The sequence below is a fragment of the Camelus dromedarius genome, chromosome 12 (assembly GCF_036321535.1).
Source record: "Camelus dromedarius isolate mCamDro1 chromosome 12, mCamDro1.pat, whole genome shotgun sequence".
In the NCBI taxonomy this organism is placed as follows: Eukaryota; Metazoa; Chordata; class Mammalia; order Artiodactyla; family Camelidae; genus Camelus; species Camelus dromedarius.
The window spans coordinates 11,707,597-11,729,363 of NC_087447.1; the positions used below are offsets into that span (position 1 = coordinate 11,707,597).

Sequence of the window (21,767 nt, forward strand, 5' to 3'; positions counted from 1 at the left end):
CCCTACCTCCCATCTAAGAGGAAAGGATCCTAAGGCGGGCCCTTCGTTTGCCAGGCCGAGGAGCAGATGGGAGGTTGAGCAAGGGCAGTCTTTGAAAGGGACTGGAATGTTTTGCTTAGGAACACAGAGAAAAGAGACAAAAGAAATGTGAAACTTTCCCCTTTGGAAGGAAAGCATATATGACTAATAGGGATTTTTATTAGGTTTTGTCATAGATCAGAACTATCTCCCCAGGCTTTACAGAGCTTTTCAGTCTCTCCCAAGGCGTGTTCAGTAGAATCGTCATAATTCATTAATCCTTTGTCACATTGGATTTGCTTTCTGGGAAATGATAACAAAGTTCCCACTTCGAGGTGGATGTGGGGTCAAGACCAGAGGCTGCTGGTGGTGCCCAGTCACATCGGAGTTGCAAGAATAGCTTATTGTTTCCTACAGCCCTGGAGTTCTTATCTCTGCCCAGACGAAATGCAGAAAAATGTGCAACCTTGAAAGACAGAGACTCATTCACCCTCCTAGGTGAAACCAGAAAAAAACCTCCTATTGTTTCAGAAACAAATTAACTCCCAGTTGGCTAGCAAACACCAGAGGAAGACAACAATCCATTTAAAGGTGAATCAATCCTCTGTACAAATAACCCAACTTGAATACCAGGGCTAATGTGAACCCACATACCCATTTAAAATTTCTGCAAACTTGGTGCAGCGTGCCCCCGTTCTCTCCGTTGAACGATATAATGATTTGTCTAAAACAGCCCACATCTCTAATCCCAGGATCCTGTATTTTTCATGAACTGTTTCACTACAGCTTCTTCTCCAGGTCGATACGCTTCACCCAATTAATTTCACCTCCAACCAGAAAAATGAAAAAGTTATACATTCAAATGTACAGTTTATGATTTTAAAGGAATCCAATTCAGAAATTCCTATTTTTATCGTTGCTAAGTCTGTGCTTTTTCCCGCAGAACCGACGTCTCTCATCTACAGCTTTTCCCCGCGGGTAATGTGATATTGTATAACATCTCAATTACTGATTTGAACCTTCAGGAAATTCACAAAAAAAAAAAAATGTACAGATTTACCTTTTCCCTCAGAGCCGGCACTGCCTAATCTCTGTTTCTGTTCAGATTCTGCAGCTTCCATTTCAGAGCTTCATCTGGATTCAGACCAGACTTTGCCAGCCTCTGCTCCGTATGTTCAACAACTACCTCCCTCCCCGCAACGGGAGGCAAGTGGTCTTTGGCCTTCCCTCCTCTGTGTGGCTGGAAATGAGAGGAATGGAGTAGAAGGGTGGCAGAGCGCACACCTGAGAGCCAAAACAAGTTCAGGTGTACAAAAGCGGATGCAGTGCAAGCCCCATCTCTCTCCCCGGCCCCAGTGGCACAGGAAACAATGTGGGGCATCAGGGGACGGCCAGGTCCCAGGTCTCGGAGGGTCCTTGGCTTCACGTAGGAAAGAATTCAGGAGCGAGCCATAGTTGAGTAAAAGCAGATTATTCAGAGAGATGCACACTCTGTAGGCCAAATGCAGGCCATCTCACAAGGCCAGAGGGGCCATGGGGGGTGGGGGGAGCAGGGGTGGTTAAAGTAAAGTAGACACACACTCCAAGGACAGAGTACACAGACAGCGAGCATCTTGGAGTGTAAGGGTGCAAAAGGCCACGAGGCGCAGTGGTGCTCATTTTCGTGCTCAGCTATTTCATACGCTAACAAGTAGTATTAACAAGTATTCTAACTCCTTTGGGGAAGAGGTGGGTGTTCCCAGGAACTGGGCCGCCGCCCTCTCTTTGATCTTTCAAGGTCAGCCTCAGAACTGTCATGACACCTGTGGGAGTGCCGTTTACCATGCTAATATACTATAACGAGCATATAAAGAAGTTCAAGGTCTACTGGAGGTCAAATATCCCACCATCTTGGGCCTCAAGGTCTGTTGGGAGCTGACTTTTCTGCCATCTTGGTGCTAATTACTGTGTCATTCCTTTAATGGTTGTGCCCTGCCCTCTTCCTTCCTGTCTCACTGGAATAACCACTGTGGACATTTTGGCATATATTCTTGCAGACCCTCAGATATATATGGTTTGTGCGCACACACACACACACACACACACACAAAGGACCATATTGGATGTTTGTTTATGCAAGTTGCTTTTTTTTCACTTGCTCTATACATTCACTCAATCCTCACACATTTAATGAGCATCTATTCTGTTCCAGTGTCCTCTAGGCCATGGGAACACATCGGTGAGCAAAATAGACAATAACTTCTGTCCTCGCAGAAATTACATTCTCGTGGAGAAAGCAGACTAGAAAAAATAAGCAAGGATATGCTAATGCAGATGGTAATAAGAGCTATAAAAAAAAGAGAGAGAGGGCGGGAGATTAGCTAGGGAGTTGGGTATTGCCACTTAAGTAAGATCAGAAAAGGTAACTCTAATTAAGATGACATTTGAGCAGAAATCTGGGGTTTGAGTCAGACAAGTCAGACCTCCATCCCACCTTAAAAAAATGTGTAAAGTACCCTCACAAATCACTATACCATCCACCACCTATGACTCGTCTGCAGCCCTCGGCTTCTCCCCTCATTTTGTAAAGATTGTTAGCTCTTGGCTCAAGATCAGTCTTTTGGTGATTCTGAGGTCCCTGCATCTCAGAGGTCCTCAATCCTGGCTGCACATTTGAATCACCTAGGGAAATTATTTTTTAATAAAAATTTTTAAAAAATACCTATAATAATGGGATTTCACCCACAGAGATTCTGCTTAATTTGGTCTAAGAAGGAACAAGGCATCAGTTTTCTCTAATTCCCCAGGTGATGATACTGTGCAGCCAAGGCTGAGAACAAGGTCATAACTGACCCTTCTAATATCCTGAGCTTCCTCACCTCCTTCTCATTTCCCATCTGTCTCAGCCATCCATTGCCATGATCATGATTCAGGTAATAGGTCTTTTTAGATTGTTTCTGAATGTTGGCCAAAACTCCAGGCAAAAAACAATTAGCAGTAAGTTATCTCCAAACTCTAAGATCTACGAAACACATTCCTTCATGACTTTTTCAAAGTTGGCCTATGAGCATTTCCCAATCACCCAGCACTAAGCTAGCTAAAGAGTAAACACTTGAGAGTTTTAGACTCATTAGAGTTGAAGAGTTCTTTGGAACTCCTTCGGGGTGAGTGCTCTGGGGAATGTGTTTCTTGGGACTCGTATTCACCTAAGCCAATGAGGAAGACTCGGAGAGAAACCTGCATGGAGATCTCCATTCCATGCTATGGCTTAGAGGACGGAATTCAGTGGGAAATCGCCTTGGTGCAACAGCAGCACCACCAGCGAGGTTTCGGAGCAGAAAGCCTCGTGGACCAAATTAAGATGCTCGAGCCAGATAGCTTATTAAGTCAGTAACAGACATACAGCGAGAAACATGAGGAAAGGGGCTGGTGCAGGAACAGTTCAAGCAGGCTGCGAGAATCACACGGCCGGATCCTGTGTTACACAATGTGTGTGTGTCTGCGTGAGTCTGTGTGTGTGCACGCACACCTCCATCTCTCACTCCGTCTCTGTCTCACTCCCTCTGCCACATCAGTTTTCCTACTGACATATGGTCCTGAGAACGTTGAGTTGAGGGTAAACAGAGTGTCAGAGGACAGAGGGTGCCTGGAGCCAGCAGGTGTCCCATCAGAAAGATGCAGGAGCGAGGAAGCCTCGCCAGTAGCTCTAGCTCATCTGTGACTTGCTAAGCAGTTGTGGCTTTTATCTCCATGTCTTGAGCAGAGAACAAGTGGGACCACAAGTGGGCATCACCCAACGGTGCCAATTTAAGACCTCATGAATACTGAGTGCTTTGTGAAGCTGCCTCACTGCTTCATAAGTATGAGCGGCCTCTTGGTCCTTTCATGCCTTCCTATAAATATTCATCACACACACTCTCTAATTCCTTTCTTGCAAGCTCCCTGGCTCTGTACTTTCTTTCTCTTCCTGCTGTAGAATTATTCTTAAATAATACAAGCACGCATTGCAGTTCCTTCTATCAGAAGGATGCTCAGCCTGAGCCTCGAGAGAGAAAGGAAAGAGCTGTCACATCCCAGGGCCACTCAGGCATGACTCAGATATCTGTAGCCAAAGAGAAAGAAACAGGAACTGAAGCCACAGAAAGTCACGGGGAGGAAAATGTGGGATATCACAAGTGACAAGAGACAGGTTCAGGAGCAGCAGCCAAGTCTTCTTGGTGACAGGGCCACCGTGGGACAAGCAGTCAGTATCACTGGAGACTTCCAGGAGGTGACAATCATAAAAAATGAAGTGTGAACGAGGTGCCCTGAAGCTGTGAGATGTGGCACTGAGCCAGAAGTGGATGAAAAATGAGGAGAAATGCCGGCAGAGAGCACATGGGGGAAAGTGACACTTGGGGGGCCACACTGCTGACACCCGTTTGAGATTCAGTAACAGATTCCATGTCCAATGACAAACAGGATCCCAGCCCTGCAGGGGACACAGTTCTGGAGGGATCTTCTTAGAACATGCTGCTAACGAGCAGGGAAGGAATCTTACCAAGGACAGTGGGGCTGTGGCATGGAGTATGACGTTGAATGTGCTCATGCCTCTCCTGAAAAACATTTTGGGTTATTTCTCTAAACTAGACCAGTAATATCAAGTAACTCCAAGATGACTGAACTCCTAGAGGCTGGCAGCTGTGGGGGGAAGCAAAGATCGAAGGTTAGAAGAGCCTGGCTCTGGTCCTGACGGCGCCGCTTACTGGCTCTGACCTTGGACTGGTCACGTCACTCCTCTGAGCCTCTGTTTCCTCCTCCATAACATGTAGACAATGATGTTTGCTGAGCAGACCTGTGAGGATTTGTACAAAGATAAAATGAAGTAACACACATGCAAGCTGTTGCTAAATTATACCAATGTCAGTTGCTGTTATTGCCACCAGTGATTTGCTGTGCGATCCAGAATTTAAAAATATAAAATAATTAGTGAGTCTTATGGGGTCTCAGGTTTGTCTTATGAGAAAGAGGGAAAAGATCACTAACAACCTCTCTGCTGTTAATGAGAGAAAAAAGTTAATGGCCCCAGGCCCCTAGGAAGATGATGCTGTGTGAGTGCTCCGTGATGGGTTTCTGTGTGATGCTACCTCCCTGGAGTCTCACACTCATTAAACTCAAGTTAGAGGCCCTCAGGGGAGAGACTTGGTAAATGATAAGGGTCAGCCCTGTGCCAGGAGCTCCAGAGGTTTCCAGACCTCACGCAATAGGATCTCCATCTCCAGGCATCATTCCCTGTGTGTCCTGGACCACCAATCATTGGCTTCCTGCTCAGCCCCTGGGACAATCTAAAATGATGCAATTCGCACAGGCCCAGACAGAAAGGCCAGGTAAGAGCTCGGCCAGAAGCCTTCCCAGGAAGGAGGGAGCCAAAGGTCGGCCAGGACTGTCTGAGAGCGCCCACGCCTGGCGCTGGTCAGAGGCAGCCAGCACCCCCGGGAGGGAGCGTCACTCCCAGGGGTCTCCGGAAACTGGACTCAGAGGGAGATGGTCCCTGCTTTTCCTCAGGTCAGTGCGCTCACCACTGATCCCTGCCCCCTTCTCCTGTGCTCCTCTTCTTTCCACTCATCCTCCAGCCCCCTTTTAGAATAAATAGCAAGCACTGAACACAGAGCTTCCTTGATTGACAGTAAGGTTATGTCCCAATGAACCCACCGTAAGTGGAAAATATCATGTCAAAAATGCATTTCATACACCCAACCTCCTGATCATCATAGCTTAGCCCAGCCCACCTCAAATGTGCTCAGAACACTTAGCCTACAGTTCGGAAAAATCATCTAAAACTAAGCCTATTTTATAATCAAGTGTTGAATATCTCATGTAATGTATTGAATACTGAACTGACGGTGAAAAACAGTGGTTATCTGGGTACAGAACAGTTGTAACTGTAATGGTTATTTACCCTCGTGTTTGCTGCCTCTGCCCAGAATCATGCGAGAGTAACTTATGAGGGTATCTTACAAGGAATTGCTAGCCCGAGAAAAAAAATCAAAATTCAAAACACGAAGTACAGTTTCCACTGAATGCGTATCACTTTTGCACCATGGTAAAGTTCAAAACTCTGAAACTGAACCATCGTAAGTCAGGGACTTGTGTGTGTTTACTCTCTGCCAAACACGCTGACAAATGCATCACCTCATTTACTCCTCACAGCAACCCTAAGGGTAGGTACTATTATTCCCACTTTGCAGAATTCGAAACTGAGTGAGATTTAATCACTTTCCCAGGGTCACAGAACTAGTAAGGGCTGGCACTGGGATTCAGATCCAGATCTGGCCAATCCCAAAGCCCATGCTCTTAACTGCTAGGCAGTTATGCTTCCCAGAAACAAGCCACTAGCCCCAGGCTCCCCAGCAGTGAAAGGTTCCCCTATTCGGTGGTGCATTTGCAATAGTGCGGGTGAGGGGTGGGGATGGTGCAGGAAGAGTGGTGTAGAATCTCTCTGTCCCCAAGCTGTTCTAGGCCACTCAGATGTCTGCCATTACTCCATGGCGCTGTGTTCTCAACACCAGACGTTCAAAGTGTGTGTGTCCTCCAGGACGCTAGGACTCTGGACCATAACTTGTCCTCTGACATCCCATTAGTGAGGAAGCCCCTAGGCTCAGTTTTTAAATTCAATACTTCTCTTCCACTCACTTATATAAAAATACATTTTTTTGAAAAGCTAGTTCAGTCAACTGCTGATTGCTGTTCTTTGGGCACACATATGAACTAAAAATTTCCATGAGGAGGACAGTGAGTTTTCCTCCTGTGCAAGGGCAGAGACCCTCCCATGGCCAGCGTTCTCTGTGACATCCCTGCATCCAGGCTAGAAGGAGAATGTCTAGTTCTTGGGGGTCTTCGCCTCTGGCAAATCCACTACGTTCACGACACTGCCCTCATCAGCCTTCCCAAGTCACTTTCGATGTTCGTGCCCAATGTGCGGTCACTTTCCAGATCAGCCTCAACGCAGAGTCTTACAAATAGGGATCAGGAGCCTCCTCATCTCTGTCCCTCTCCACGGGCATCCGACTGGCACAAGAGCTGAATCCACTCAGGCTGCTAGTCAGAGTGTCTCAGACACTAACCAGAATAGGAATCAGCTGTGGAGCTTGTTAGACCGCAGCTCTGCTGCAGGGGGAGGTCTGTAAGGAACCAGAGTCTGCATTTCTAAGGAGAGCCCAGTGATGCTGCAGGGGTGGAATCTCTCTTTGGTAACCAGGTGCTAAAGAGCAGCGACCACAGCTTGTGAACAACTGTCCCATCTGGCCAGGAGGGAAGAAGAAAAAGAAGCAAATGAAAGCCAGGCAGGGCCCCTCTGAGAACCATAAATTTTCTTCCCCTCCCCACCTCCCCCCCCCCCGCAAAAAAAAGGAAAATGTCAAAAAGTCCAGCAAGGCTGGGAGCTCTCTGCATGAAAACTAAGTCAGAGGCTGCACGCTAATATTTTTATTGCAGATTTCATGGCTCTAGATTCCAAATTGCTCTAACCCAAAGTTGCTTTAAGATAGGTGCTGTGGGTAATTGTGAAAGACGGGCAACGACTTATAAACATGCCTCCTAGGAGACAGCTTACACAGGATATTCATAACATGTCTTTTGGGGGAAAAAATGGGCAGCACTTAATTACTGACATGGAAAGATCTCCAAGATACATTGTTTTAAAAAAAAAAGAAAAACAAGGTGCAGAACAATGTGTATAGTTTGCTACTATTTGTATCTTTTAAAAGAGAAACGAGAACGTATACACGTATGTGTTGCTTATATAAGCAATGACTAACCATGCGAAGGTACATGAGAAATGGGTAGCTTCTGAGGAAGACAGGGAAGTAGCTGGGTAATCAGAAGGCAGATGATGAAAGGACTTGCTTTCACTGTAGTCCCTTCTGAATTCTGTACCAGAGAAACACATTTCCATCCAAAACAGAAATCAAAACTAATACTGAAAGACAATCCTCTTTCTTCTTCCTATACCTCCATCTACCCAAACATTCAGTGAAATTGAGTCGCGCTACATTTTCAAGTCCCCTCTTGGTGAGTCCCCTGCAGAGTTCGTTCTTGGAACAGGGATCAGAATAGCATTGCCTTGTGTCATTGCTGGGGAAACCCCAAAATGTGTGTGCTCAGAGTCTGGATGCTCTGGGGGTCCTGGTTTCCCTTGTGGGGTCCAAGAGACCTGCGGCTGTGGGCAAGAACTGCCAGTCTGAGTACTCTGCAGACAGAAGAAGTTCTGTACACCTGGGTCACCCTTGGAGGCTGGCTGAATGGTGAAAGTTTAGGATCTTTGCAACTGGACGGCTGAGCTAGACTCTGTGACCGGAAACTTCAGGTGGGAGAACCATTACTTCCCTTAAAAGGTCTTCTTGTGAGGACCTCATATTCTCAGGACACATTCTGAGTTACTTCTGTTTAGACACCTGGCTTAGGCTGGCTGAATTACTGGGTTTTACTGTTCTTCTCTGGTCACCCTATATTATCGCTTGGTTCTCATTAAGGAATTTCCCGAGCTTCTGTTATGTATTTTCTTTCCTGAGGCTGTGATCCCTGCCCATTACAGGGGGAATTATGTCACATGCTCGTCCAGGCTCCAACGTCAGTTCATCCATTTGGGACTTCAGGCAGGTTCCTCACCTCTCAGATGAGGTCAGGATGCAGGGGAGCACGCAGCCTGGAGGGGAGCACGCAGCCTGGAGAACAGCACAGAGCAGAGGTTCAACAAAGATCTGTCTCCTCCATCATAGCATTTCTTCCTCCCTCCACCACCACCCAGGCTTATTATAAGCACCTCACTCTTTTCAAAGTACCTCTGTTTTTACCGTCTCTGTCCTCTCCCGAATCCCAAAAGCCCAGCCAGGAGTTGTCCTCTGCACTTTGCAAATGAGTACAGAGGAGTCGGCTTTCTCCAAATGACTTGTCAGTGTCACGGCACCCAGCATAGAAGAACTGGAACCACACCCCGTAGCTCCCAAGAGAACTCCCTGAATCCCACTCCTCAGAGAATTAAGGTCCCCGGTCCTGAGGCTTCTTCCTGTTTCTTCCTCTCAGTACACTCAGATCCTCAGGTGTTTGAGCTCCCACCATGTGCCACGTTACACGTGACTTTTTTTAACGTCCAGATCTTTTGTGCATGAAAAGGATTGTCTAAAACTGTTTGTTAATTGATTATAATATCTTAAGTTGCGAATTTAGAACTTAGTTTTTCTTAAGCCGCTAAATGCAATTTCCAAATATAAGAAATGTCATTATATATCTAATAATGTTTGTGAAAATGGAAAGCAATCACATTTGATCTTTGGTTAATGTCCCCTTTGCCCCAAAATCTAACAGATTAAATTCCCCCAAATAATTTGTGCTGTTTACAATCAAATTCTCTTAAACGATTCAAAGTAACGTCGCAAGCACACAAAAGCTATTAGAAGTAAGTTCTCCTGAACATTTAAACACTATTTATCAACATGATTAATTAAATGCTCTTAAACTTTTTAAACTACAATCACAAATTTAATGTACCTGATTTCCCAAGCTCTCCAATTACCTTCATAAACATTTAAACATCTCCTGAAAATTACTGAATCAAACAATTTTTATTGAAATGTAGACAATTTATAATGTGCTAATTCCTGTGCACAGCATGGTGATTCACAAAAGGTTCATTTTTGATAAATCAAATGGTTTTCTGCATTTTAGGAGAGTCAAATCAAACACGGATTTAGTTAATTCAATTTAGCTAATCACCCTCCGTATTTCAAGTCCAATTAAGCAGTTACTCTTAATTGCTCCGCGCACCTCAAATAGTTATGCATATGCAACACGCATATATTCAAATTTGTATTCAAGTTCATATTAAAATGGTACAATTGTTGCAAAAATTTGTCATCTTGTAAATAGATCTCTCAAAATTATCAGTGTAGGATACAAAGTGTACACCCATCTTCAAAGACTCGTTCTGAGGCCTCCACGGCAACTGAAATTACAGGTTAATGATTGTCTAAGATTCAAGATGAGGCTTGTGGATTCAGTGATTCAAGCCTAAAACTTCAGGACTGGAAGAGGGGACATGGGTGTCCCTCCCCAGAGGACTCAGCCCACCATGCACGTAAACCAGATGAACCCCCTCCTACAGTCAAGTCCTGCTGCTATAACAAGACACTCCAGGTCTTGGCCTCCAGCCAGTACTGAGTTCCACAACACAATGCATCGTCTTTCAAGACCGCTCTTATCTGATTATCTTCTTTTTTAAATTTTTTATTTTAGTTTTAAAACTTTAGACTTAGGAGTTATGAACATAGTACAGTGAGAGTTCCTGTCTACCTTTCTCTAAATGACCATGGTACAATTATTGAAAATTAGAAATTAGGGGGAGGGTATAGCTCAGTGGTAGAGCACATGCTTAGCATGCACAAGGTCCTGGGGATTAATGACCTCTATTAAAAAATAAATAAATAAATGAACATAAGAAAGAAAGAAAGAAAGAAAGAAAGAAAGAAAGAAAGAAAGAAAGAAAGAAAGAAAGAAAGAAAGAAAGAAAGAAAGAAAGAAAGAAAGAAAGAAAGAAAGAAAGAAAGAAAGAAAGAAAGAAAGGGAGGGAGGGAGGGAGGAAGGAAGGAAGGAAGGGAAAGGAAGGAAGGAAGGAAGGGAAAGGAAGGAAGGGAAAGGAAGGAAGGAAGGAAGGGAAAGGAAGGAAGGGAAAGGAAGGAAGGGGAAGGAAGGAAGGAAGGGAAAGGAAGGAAGGAAGGAAGGAAGGAAGGAAGGAAGGAAGGAAGGAAGGAAGGAAGGAAGGAAGGAAAGGAAGGAAGGAAGGAAAGAGAAAAGAAGAAATTAAAATCAGCATGATACTGTGAACTAAACTACAGGCTTATTTAAGATCTCATCAGTTTTTTCCGCTGATGTCCCTTTTTATAGTTGTTTCAGCCTCTAATCCAGGAAACCATATTGTCTCTAGTTGTTAGATTTTCTTAGTCTCCTCCAGTCCGTGGCACTTTCTCAGTCATTCCTTGTCTTTTTCACTGTTGACACTTTTGAGACATACTGGTCAAGTATTTTGCAGAAGGTCTCCCAGTTTGGGTTTGTCTGATGTTTTCTCATGATTGAGTTGAAGTTATGGATTTTTTACCCAGTTCTTACCATAACGTTCTCCAGTGTTTACCACCTGATTTGGGCAAGTGGAATTCTAAACTCTCCCGCCTCCTAACTGTCCTCTTTGCAGCCTGATTTGCCTCTATGGCTCTTGGCATCTTCTTTATAACTTCCATTCACCCACTCGACAAGTATTTGTTGAGGGCCAACTATGTACCAGTCACTGGAGATACAGCAATGGACAAAACTGACAACAGTGCCTGACTTCACGGTTCACGCATCCTAATGTCAGGAAGGAGACAATAAACTAACTTAATAAGTCATGTGTCTACAGCATGTTAGAAGAGAATCAGTCCCATGAGGAAAAAATTAAACTGAGAGGAGGGCTAGTGAGCGCTGGGGGAGGAGAGGGTTTCGTTTAAATAGGATGCTTAGGGAGGGCTGCGCAAGCAGGTGACGTTTGAGCCAAAGCTTAAAAGAGCCGAGGGAAGGAGGCAGATGACTAACTGAAGCAAAGCGTGTTCTGAGGGCAAGGGACAGTGAGCGCGGGGGTCCTGGATCACGCCTTGGGGGTCCTCAGAGGAGCAGGGAGACACATGTAGCTGGAGCAGAGTAAGCGACGGTGAGAAGCGGACGAAGAGGACAGAGGGGTAAAGAGAGTTACTTTCCTGGGTGAACAGAATCACCCTGGCTGCTCCTCATAAGAAGGAAACAGACAGCACCTAAAAGCAGTTGCCAACAACCCAAGCAAGATAGGATGGTGCCTCGCAAAGAAAGGGTGGGAAGTCAGTGTGCATTCTGAAGGCAGAGCCAACACAGTTTGCTGAGGGATTCAATGAGGGGTCGTGGAGGAGCGAAAGGGGTGAAAAATGGCTAGGCGGATTGAAAGGATTGGGTTCCAGTTACCATTGCAAGTGAGGAAGACTCTCTTATCTAACTGATAATTACTCTGTATTCATTCAATGACATGAGGCACTGTGATAGATATCAGGGCACAAATTATTGAGATATTAAGTGACTCTCCTCCTCCTAGGAATAAGAAAATCCAAGAGGAAAATTGAGTGGGCATTTTTCAATGTTAAAAGATGGCGTCATTAATTCAACTTAAAGTACCTGTGAAATTTGGGGGAGAGGGGACAGGGATAGACCGCTAAACCTGGTTTGGAGAGACCAAAGGACATTCCAAGAGGAAAACATAGAATTTGTAAAGACAAAGACATTTGCAATAACATGATATGTTTGTAGAAGTAAGTTGTTCAGAATTGCTAGAGGGTAAACTGAGAGTGGGGTACATCGAGGTGTTGCATAGAGGACATCTGGCAGGTTAAAGGATTTAGACATTATCCCAAGGGGGACAGGGGGACAGTTAGCACATAAGCATGACTGTGACCTGCTGGGACTGATGTGGGATTTGGGGAGCCGTCTGCCACTCAGAGATGGATGTGACTTTTCAGTTGCAGTGGCCGTTAAAGGCTACCTCTCTGATGAGAATGTTAACTTTCTTGTTTCTCCTCCTGTTCCTCATTGTCTTGAAAACAGCAGCAGAATGGCCTTGGGACAGAATCACACCACAGTGACGAAGTTCATCCTGCTGGGCCTCACAGACCAGGCAGACCAAAAACAACTCCTCTTTGCCGTCTTCCTGCTGATCTATGCGGTGACTATGGTGGGGAACCTGGGCCTGATAGATGTGATCCGCGCCAGCTCCACCCTCCACACCCCCATGTACTTCCTCCTGAGCGCGCTCTCCTTCCTTGACATCTGCAATTCCTCTGTGTTCACCCCCAGGCTGCTGGTCAGCTTCCTCTCCGCCGACCAGTCCATCTCCTTCGTGGGCTGTGTGGTCCAGATGGCCCTCATGGCCCTCCACGGCACAGGGGAGTGTCTGCTCCTGGCCATCATGGCCTATGACCGATTCGTGGCCGTCTGCCACCCTCTTCTCTACCACACCATCATGTCCAAGCGCTTGTGTGTCCGGCTGGTGGTGGTTACCTATGCTGTGGGGGTGTTCATTTCAACACTGCAGACGGGGAACGCCTTCATCTTGCCCTACTGTGGCCCCAACATCATTGATCACTACTTCTGTGACATCCCCCCCGTGCTCCAGCTGGCCTGCTCAGACACCACTGTGGCCAATGTCATCCTGCTCTTCTTTTCTGCCCTGATCACTGTCCCCACAATCTCAGTCATCTTGGTCTCTTATGCCTACATCCTGGTCACAATCTGCAGGATGAGGTCCCTGGAGGCCCAGCGTAAGGCCTTCTCCACCTGTGCCTCCCACCTGACAGCCCTCTCCCTTTTCTATGGGTCCGTGTTCCTTGTATATGTCCAACCCAACCCTGAAACTGCTTCAGCCTATAACAAGATCCTCTCTGTGTTCTACACCATCGTGATTCCCATGCTGAACCCGCTGGTCTACAGCCTGAGGAATAAAGATGTTAAAGCCGCTGTGCAAGTTAGGGCTCTCAACCTAAGCAGGAAAGGGATTTGTTAGAAAGGTATCCGGGAGCCTGTAAGATAGAAGAGAAGCCTAGAGGGCCCCGCCAGGACAGGAACCAGCAGCACAGCTCTTCTACATCTCTTGATACACTCACCACATCCAGCGTGGACATCCCACATGCACTGATCTCCTGCATCCACACTTCTATCTTACAGAGCCCTGGGAAGCAGAAATAAGACCTCCTCTTGGATAAATTTGGGAGTCTGAGATTTGCAAATGTTAGCCACTATATATAAAAATAGATTTAAAAAAAAAAACAAATTTCTTCTGTATAGCACAGGGAACTATATTTAATATCTTGCAATAACCTTTAATGAAAAAGAATACGAAAACGAATATATGTATGTATATGCATGACTGGGACATGGTGCTGCACGCCAGAAATGGACACATTGTAACTGACTGCACTTCAATTAAAAAAAAAAAAGAAACTACAACTAACAAGACAGCGTGATACAGGCATCAAGACAGACAAACAGATCACGAAGGACGGAGAGTTCACAAGGAGACCCACGCACAGACGGTCAGTTGTTCTCAGTAAGTTTACGTGACCAGGCCATCTGATGGTGCTAGAAAAATCGGCCATCCTATGCCGAAACAAACAAAACAAATGTAAATAGAGAGAAAGAAAGAAGCTACAGATACACACCAAACAAACCATGAGTGAATCTCCAAAAAGGCTGAATAAAAGAAGCTAAGCAAAGAGTCCACGCTATATGGTTCTATAAGTAGAAGATTCTTGAAAATTTGCATACCCAGAAAGTAGACCCATGGTTTACTTCGGGAAATAAACTTCTGGGGAGAAGGCTAAGAGGGAGGGATTACAAAGTGGGATGGATATGGTCATTTTATTAGTTTTGGTGATGATTTCATGGGTAAATATGTCAAATTCACCTAATCATAGATTTTAAATATGCAGTTTATTGTATGTTAATTACACCTCAATAAAGCTGCTGAAATTTGGACACAGAAATTTTTTTTTTAAAGCCCTCCTTCCATTCAGAAATGAGAGCTAGATTCTACCTTCCTCTTGTCTTGAGAGTTCCCCAAAATAGAAAGGATCATTGAATGCCAAACCGGGAAAATGACATAGTTCAACCAGAGCAATCTTCCCTACGAGGTTCTACAGGGAACGTTGCCCTTCTGAATACGAGGTACTGGAGAAAGAATCCAGGTGGTGTTTGAGTGTAGGAAGGAGATGGTAGCCATTTGACTTAGTGGGAGAGAATGGAGCCCCCTGTGCAGAAATCTCCACTATGATTAGCCAGGGACCAGAGTTGGGCTTTAAAGCAATAATGAGCTATCATTTCCATACAAATGGCTAATTTAAACAAAATAAAAAGCTGAAAGCCCATATAACTTTTTTTCAATCAAAATCAAATTACCTTTGTGTTTTTAGACAAAACCTTTTTACTGTAACAGAAATCAGCCTTAATAATTTAAGAGAAGGGAAAAGGGGTGGAATTTACTGTGAAACCCAGACATCAACTGAGGTTCAGTATCTTTTTGAGATTCAAATAAAATTGGCTTAAACCCCCTCCATGTGTGGTAGATGCCCCGCATCCCTGACAATCTGTCTGGGGAATCTGATGTAGCAGGAGACGGGCTGTACATGGCTTGTGCTTTACCTGGTTACTTCTAACTCCGAGTTCTTTAACCCACTGAATTAATCAGCTTATGAGTCACCTGGGCAGGGGATAAGCATGGGGTTAGGAATGAAGATGATATAAATGAGGAAGAGGAGAAAACAAACCTTGATCATTGTAGGTCCTGATGGGGAAGGAAAACGGGGAGATTTAGGCAGGTTGGGTTGAGGTAACACAGCTGGGCTTGAGCCCTGTGGAGAAGACAAAGAAGCAATTGCATGGCCATCATTAAAAAGTCCACAAACAATAAATGCTGGAGAGGGCATGGAGAAAAGGGAACCCTCCTACACTGCTGGTGTGAATGTAGTCTGGTACAGCCATCATGGAAAACTAAAAATAGACTTACACTATGATCCAGCAATCACACTCTTGGGCATATATCTGGAGAAAATTCTAATTTGAAAAAACACATGCATAGCAGCACTACTTACAATAGCCAAGACATAGAAGCAACCTAAATGTCCATCAACAGATGACTGGATAAAGAAGCTGTGGTATATATACACAGTGGAATACTACTCAGCCATAAAAAAGAATAAATTAATATCATTTGCAGCAAAATGGATGGACCTGGAGATTGTCATACTAACTGAAGTAAGCCAGAAAGAGAAAGGAAAATACTGTATCATATCACTTATATGTGGAACCTAAAAAAAAAATATGACACAAGTGAACTTATTTACAAAACAGAAACAGACTCACAGACATAGAAAACAAACTTGTGGTTACCAAGGGGGAGAAATTAGGAGTTCAAGATTTACTAATACCACTACATATAAAATAGATAAGCAGATTTCTACTGTATGTAACAGGGAACTATATTCAATACCTTGCAATGGCATATTATGAAAAGGAATAAATATATGTATAACCAAATTACCACGCTGTACACCAGAAATTAACACAATATTGTAAACTGACTATACTTCAATTTTAAAAAAAGAAGCAAGTGCATCTCTGCTGGACAAAACCTCCACGTTCACCTGAAACTTCACAGATGTCAAAGTGAAATGTTTTCTTAGAAAACTAACTGATCCGTGGGTGAACCTGTTGATCAGTGCTCAGTGATTATATTGGAACCATCTCCCGGCTTGATGTACAGGTTTGAGGTCATTTTTCTCATCATACTGTATTAGTCAGGCTTCTCCAGAGAAGCAGAACCAGCGGGATATATATAGACGGATAGATATAAAAGGAGATTTATTATAGGAATTGGCTCACACAGTTATGGAGGCTGAGCAGTCCCACAGTCTGCCGTCTGCAAGCTGGAGCACCAGGAAAGACAGTGCTGCAATTCAGTCTGAATCTAAAAGCCTGAAAACCAGGGGTCTGAAGATCTGAGAATGAAAAACACCAACGTCTAAGAGCAGGAGAAGTTCAAGGTCCCAGCTCAAGCCAAAAGACCAAAGCCACCCCTTCTCGGCCTTTCTGTTCTATTCAGGCCCTCAACTGCCTGGGTGATGCCCACCCACATTGGTGGGGGTGAATTTCTCCACTCAGTCTACTGATTCAAACGTTAATCTCTTCTGGAAAACCCTCACGCACACACACACACACCCAAAAATGTTTCACCAGCTATCTGAGCATCCTTTGCTCAGACAAACTGACACAAAAAATTATCACACATTCTAAGAATATGGAAGTCTGCAGCCGGTCCCCTATCCCCACCCAAACTCTCCATCTCAGACTCAGGAGGCTAGGGACCGCAGTCTTTTCATAAAAATAAGCCATTTGCTTAACGAGAACATTTTCTTTGAGTAATAATTTCCCTCAGGGCCAAGGAGACACAGAGAACCAGGAAACAGAGAAGAGCGTGCTCGTTCCTCCTTCATCGCCCTGGTAACTCAGACTCTGCTTCCCAGCTTCACCAGTTCCTGAGCATATGTTGTGCCCTGCAGCCCTGGGCAACCTAGTCACAGGCTAAGAAGTAAACAGGTTCCCAGAAATGTTGGGTGAGTAGCCTCAGAGGAATGGAGGGAAGGCAGGGCAGAGGGGTGGATGCAGGAGCAGCAGGTGACAGGGCAAAGTCTGCCCCGAGAGACAAGGCATCCAACTTGTTCAACCCTACACACACTGCCCTCTCCTGCCCATCCCTTCACCTAAAACCATCTGGCACAGAACCCAGTAAGAGTCATCAGAGTGTTGACTGGAAGTTAAATCAATGTGTTACCTCTCTCAAGAGCATTTGAATTAAACGCATTTAAATTTTTATTTACTCATGTCTTAAGAGCATCCAGAGCCCACCCAGTACCTGAAGATCTAGAACTTTCCATTGGGTGGAAATGAAGCCAAAGGTAGGGGCAGCTCCAGCCATAGGTGCTAAAAGAGAGACCAGTCTGTGGTCCCAGCCAGGCAGGAAAAGCACTGGGCAACAAGGGCTCGCAGTCCCAGCAAGCAGTCAAGGTTGGATGCGTGGTTACTGTTGTCAGAGACAGGCTCCATCACCTGAGAGAAGCTGGTCAGCCTTGCTGGGCTTAGGTCTGTGTGTGGAATAGAAATGACCCCGAAAGTCTCCTGTTTACAGATGGAAAGGGGGGGTGAATCATTTTGAATCTCCTGGATGGTAATCTTGTTCTCCAGGGTCTTAAACTAACCCTAAAGGTCCTTGAGGGTGGAGACATTGTAATGAAGTGGGGAGTCAGCCCTGACATTGGGATCTTCAGTGGAAAACTCAAGCTCTCCAGCGGCTGACAGCTTCATTCACCAGGTGCGCTGTCTCTCCAGATACCACTTCCAGGGACAACTTGGGGCACGATGGAAGGAGTCAGAATTAGGTAAGAAAGGGGTCTGCCCTTGGAGAAAGAATCCAAGACAGTCGAGGGCGTCTTCCGCTGGAGCTGATCAGAGGCAACTAGTATCACAAGGAAAGGCGATGGGCAGATAATCTTCATAAGATTCATGGTTCCTGCCAGGGAGTGGTCACACTGCCTTCTCCACAGGATACTTAACCCTGTCCGCACCCCCCACCAGTTGTCACAGACCCAGTTTCATCCCTGCCTTCTCTGGGACCTCAAAGACCCTGGGCCACCAGTCCCAAGAAGCCGAGTTAGACAGGAAGCAAGCCTGGCTCACAGGCAGTGTATGGATAAGCTCTGTAAAGATGGATTTGCTCAATGGAAGGGTACCAGTCAATCTCAGACCCCATTCCTCTAGTCTAAGACATTGATACAGTCTGATGTTTGATCACGTGAGAGACTGAGGTTTCAAGGCCAGCGCTGCAGTCATTATCATCCAGAAAACTCCACGCCCACAGACCTGTGAAGTGCTAACCAATACAGTGTGTCTGAAGCAGAACCTCAGGGTCTGAACAGGGCGGCTTCCCCTGGATGTGACTGCTGCATCCAACAGAATATGTGTTCTACTCACACGCGCTTGTATGCTCAAAACTGCAGTTCTTTATAAAAATGAACCAATCGCTCAATTTACAAAATTGCCAGTAAACAAGAGATATGAACGGGGCTGGCAGGCTCTGAAATTGTGCCCTAGGAAGACCAGAGAAAGACTTGAGGACCTATGCACAGGATGGGATCCTTCGAAATTTTCTTAGGGGTTCCCATCTGACATCTCTGCCTTCGTGCCTCCCCCTCTTCTGACTTCCGCAGTCACAAGAGTTGTGCTCAGACATCTGGCCCAAATGTGGGTCACTGCCCTGGCTGCCCCGGCAGCAAGTCCCCACAGCAGAGCTCCTCAGGGAAGCCAGAGTTCTCACTCAGTGGGGCCATCACAACCCATGGTTAAATCCAACTCACATATTAGCTAAAGGCTCCCAATCCACCGGAGACCAGTGGTTCCGGCTCATGGGCTGCCCTTCTGCCACGGGGCTGCCAGCTGCTCACACATGTGATAAAGGCGGAAGAACCCACCTCAGGGCTGCAGTCGAGCTGCTTCCTCATTCCTTCCCATTGCTCAAGCTGGTTCTGCATTTCAAGGAAGAATCTTCCCTCTGCAGGAAGCACAAGTCAGAAGCCTCCTGCTAGCATTTTTCCTAGAAGCCCCCATGTCTCAGCCTCCACTTCTTCAACCCAGTATCTGCTTCATGGTACACGCTGCAGCTTTTCTTTATGTTCCTTCCTGGGGGCCCATCCTCTGTGCGACACAATTCTCAGATTATGGGGTCCCAGCGCAGCGAAAACCTTGGGGAAGTATTAAAACTGTGCAAATATTCCACAATGTGAAGGTAATTTCTAATGTGCTCACATCACACGTGTGTGTTGGCTTGTTTCTGGGGCAAGTAGTGAGGAACGCTGACCAACTGGGCGATGCTATGCTAGGATAGTAATAGAAGTGGTGCTCACCTTGGATGTGATCCCTGATAGACAGCGAAGGGTTAAAGCAAGTGCTCTCTGCTCTTTGCTCTCTGACCAGATAGGACAGGTATATCACCCAGATCTTCACTTGAAATCCTGCCCGAATGATAGCTAACAACTTGGAGCATGTTGTTTCCATCTTCTCATAAAATCCTGCCAACGACCCTCATGAGGCTCAGACTACTAATAGCCCCATTTTTTTCCTTTTTTCGGTCCATGAGGAAATTTTATTTTTTGTATTGAAGTATAGTCAGTTTACAATGTCATGTCAATTTCTAGCATACAGCATGTTTCAGTCATACATATATTTGTTTTCATATTCTTTTTTGTTGTAGGCTACTATAAGATATTGACTATAGTTCCCTGTGCTGTACAGTAGGTCTTTGTTGTTTATCTATTTTATATGTAATAGTTAGTATCCCATCAAGACCGGGATGAAGGGACGTCTCTTCCCCCTCCCCTTGGATCTGGACTAGTCTTGTGACTAGGAACGCCAGATTTAGCAGATCAAAATACAGATGCCTAGTGAAAACTAAACATCAGATAAAGAATGAAAAGCTTTTTAGCATAAGTTTGCCTTAATATTGTACAGGACACACTTGTACCAAAAATTATTTATTGTCTACCTGAAATTCAGATTTACTTGGGCACCACGTGTTTTACCTGCCAACTCCACTTGTGACTCGCTCTGGCCGACCGCATACAGCAGAAGTGACGATGTGCCAGTTCCAAGCCTCATGTTAAAGAGGACGATTGGTTTCCACTTCCTCCATCTTGGAAGCCCACCGTAAGACCACCATGCTCTGAGGAAGCCCAGCGAGCCATGTGAAAAGGCCACATGGGGAAGCACGAAGCATCCGACACAGAGTAAGGCCTGAGCCTTCCAGGACAGCCTGGCTGCCAGCTGCATGCAGCTGAGCAAGTGACCTCAGTCTACACCATGTGACGGGGAACAGTCATGTCCTCCAAGCTCTACCCAGACTTCTAACCCACAGAATGCTGAGAAACACTGAATTGTTATATTTTTTAAGATATTGCACCTTAGGACGTTTTTTTAATACAGCAAGAGATAACCAAAACAAACCCTAATAGATCACCTTTGATTTGTGTTGCACTGAGTCCCCAGACCTTGTGGGGTCCTCTGCGGTGGCCACCAATCTTGGTTCCTACGCTGTGCAGTCTTGTCCAGCCTCACCATTAGTTTTCCTTAGGGAGGCAGTGCATCCTTGAGGTTTGGAGGATGGGATTCGGAGCCAGCCAGTCCTGGGGCTGGATTCCAGCTCCATCATCCAAAGCTCTATGACCTTGGGCTCTTTGTCTGAAAAATGAGTGTGTCAGTATTAATTACCTCCTAAGGTGGTCTGTGAGGATTGAAGGAGATTTAACATCTATAAGGTGCTTAGAACAGTGCCAGATTCTTAATTAGTGTTCAGCACATATTAGCTATCCTTACACTGAATAATTTCTCTAACCTGTGTCTTCCTGTTATTTTATCTTCCTTATTATTTCTATCCAGTGGAGAAAGATTAATGAAGCCACAAATCACATAACAATGAGGGTGGCAGGGTCTACCACCAAAGAACCATAGTTTTCCACGAGGAGAGTCTCCCAGGCCTGGAGAAATACAGTGCAGTGTCCAGCTGTTCTAAGCCCTCATTCTACCATGCTAGTCCCTCACTTCCCTTTTTCCCAGGCCCAGCTGTCACTGAGAAATCACATGCCCCTAAATACAGCCCAGACCCACTGGGTAATTACCACCTCCTAGGCCACCTGGTCTTTCTCCCAGATTCCCTTATTTCTCTTCCCCCATGAACCAGAAATGCTGAGACAGAAAAATGTAGATTCATGAGAGCATAAGATGAAACAGAGGTTACACGGGTTACAGAATCAGACAGGACTGGTGTCTAAGTCTGGTTTTGCAACGTACAATCTAGCACAATTTGTAAACAAGAAAGTTGTGTGAAGATTAAATACTTATACGGCCAAATGCTTAGCGTACAGCATGGTTTATAGTAGACGATCATTTGAAACCAGTTTCCCCACTTCTGCTAGGATTATCCAGTCTGGGCACTAAAAGGGCATTGGCTGCTGCTATTGGTGATGTGGCCGTGCAGAAAGGCATCTTCATTTTGCCTTCCTCTGCCCCGGCATCATCGATCATTACTTCTGTGACCTCTGTCTCTCTGCCCAACCTCCAACTTACCTGCGCTGACATTGCCAGGGCGA

General features: G+C 45.4%; 1 protein-coding gene and 1 long non-coding RNA gene across 2 annotated transcripts; one reads left to right on the forward strand and one right to left on the reverse strand.

The window, feature by feature from the left end:
• Nucleotides 1-7,454: 7,454 nt before the first annotated feature.
• Nucleotides 7,455-20,836, reverse strand: LOC135322567 (uncharacterized). The gene is made up of 3 exons (XR_010383232.1): nucleotides 20,639-20,836; nucleotides 15,342-15,425; nucleotides 7,455-8,699 (listed from the first exon to the last, which is right to left on the reverse strand). It is a non-coding gene; the product is annotated as an uncharacterized LOC135322567 (long non-coding RNA).
• Nucleotides 12,635-13,582, forward strand: LOC105101241 (olfactory receptor 5G9). The gene has a single exon (XM_031460702.2). The coding sequence runs from the start codon at nucleotides 12,635-12,637 to the stop codon at nucleotides 13,580-13,582; it is 948 nt and encodes a 315-aa protein (XP_031316562.2).
• Nucleotides 20,837-21,767: the final 931 nt, after the last annotated feature.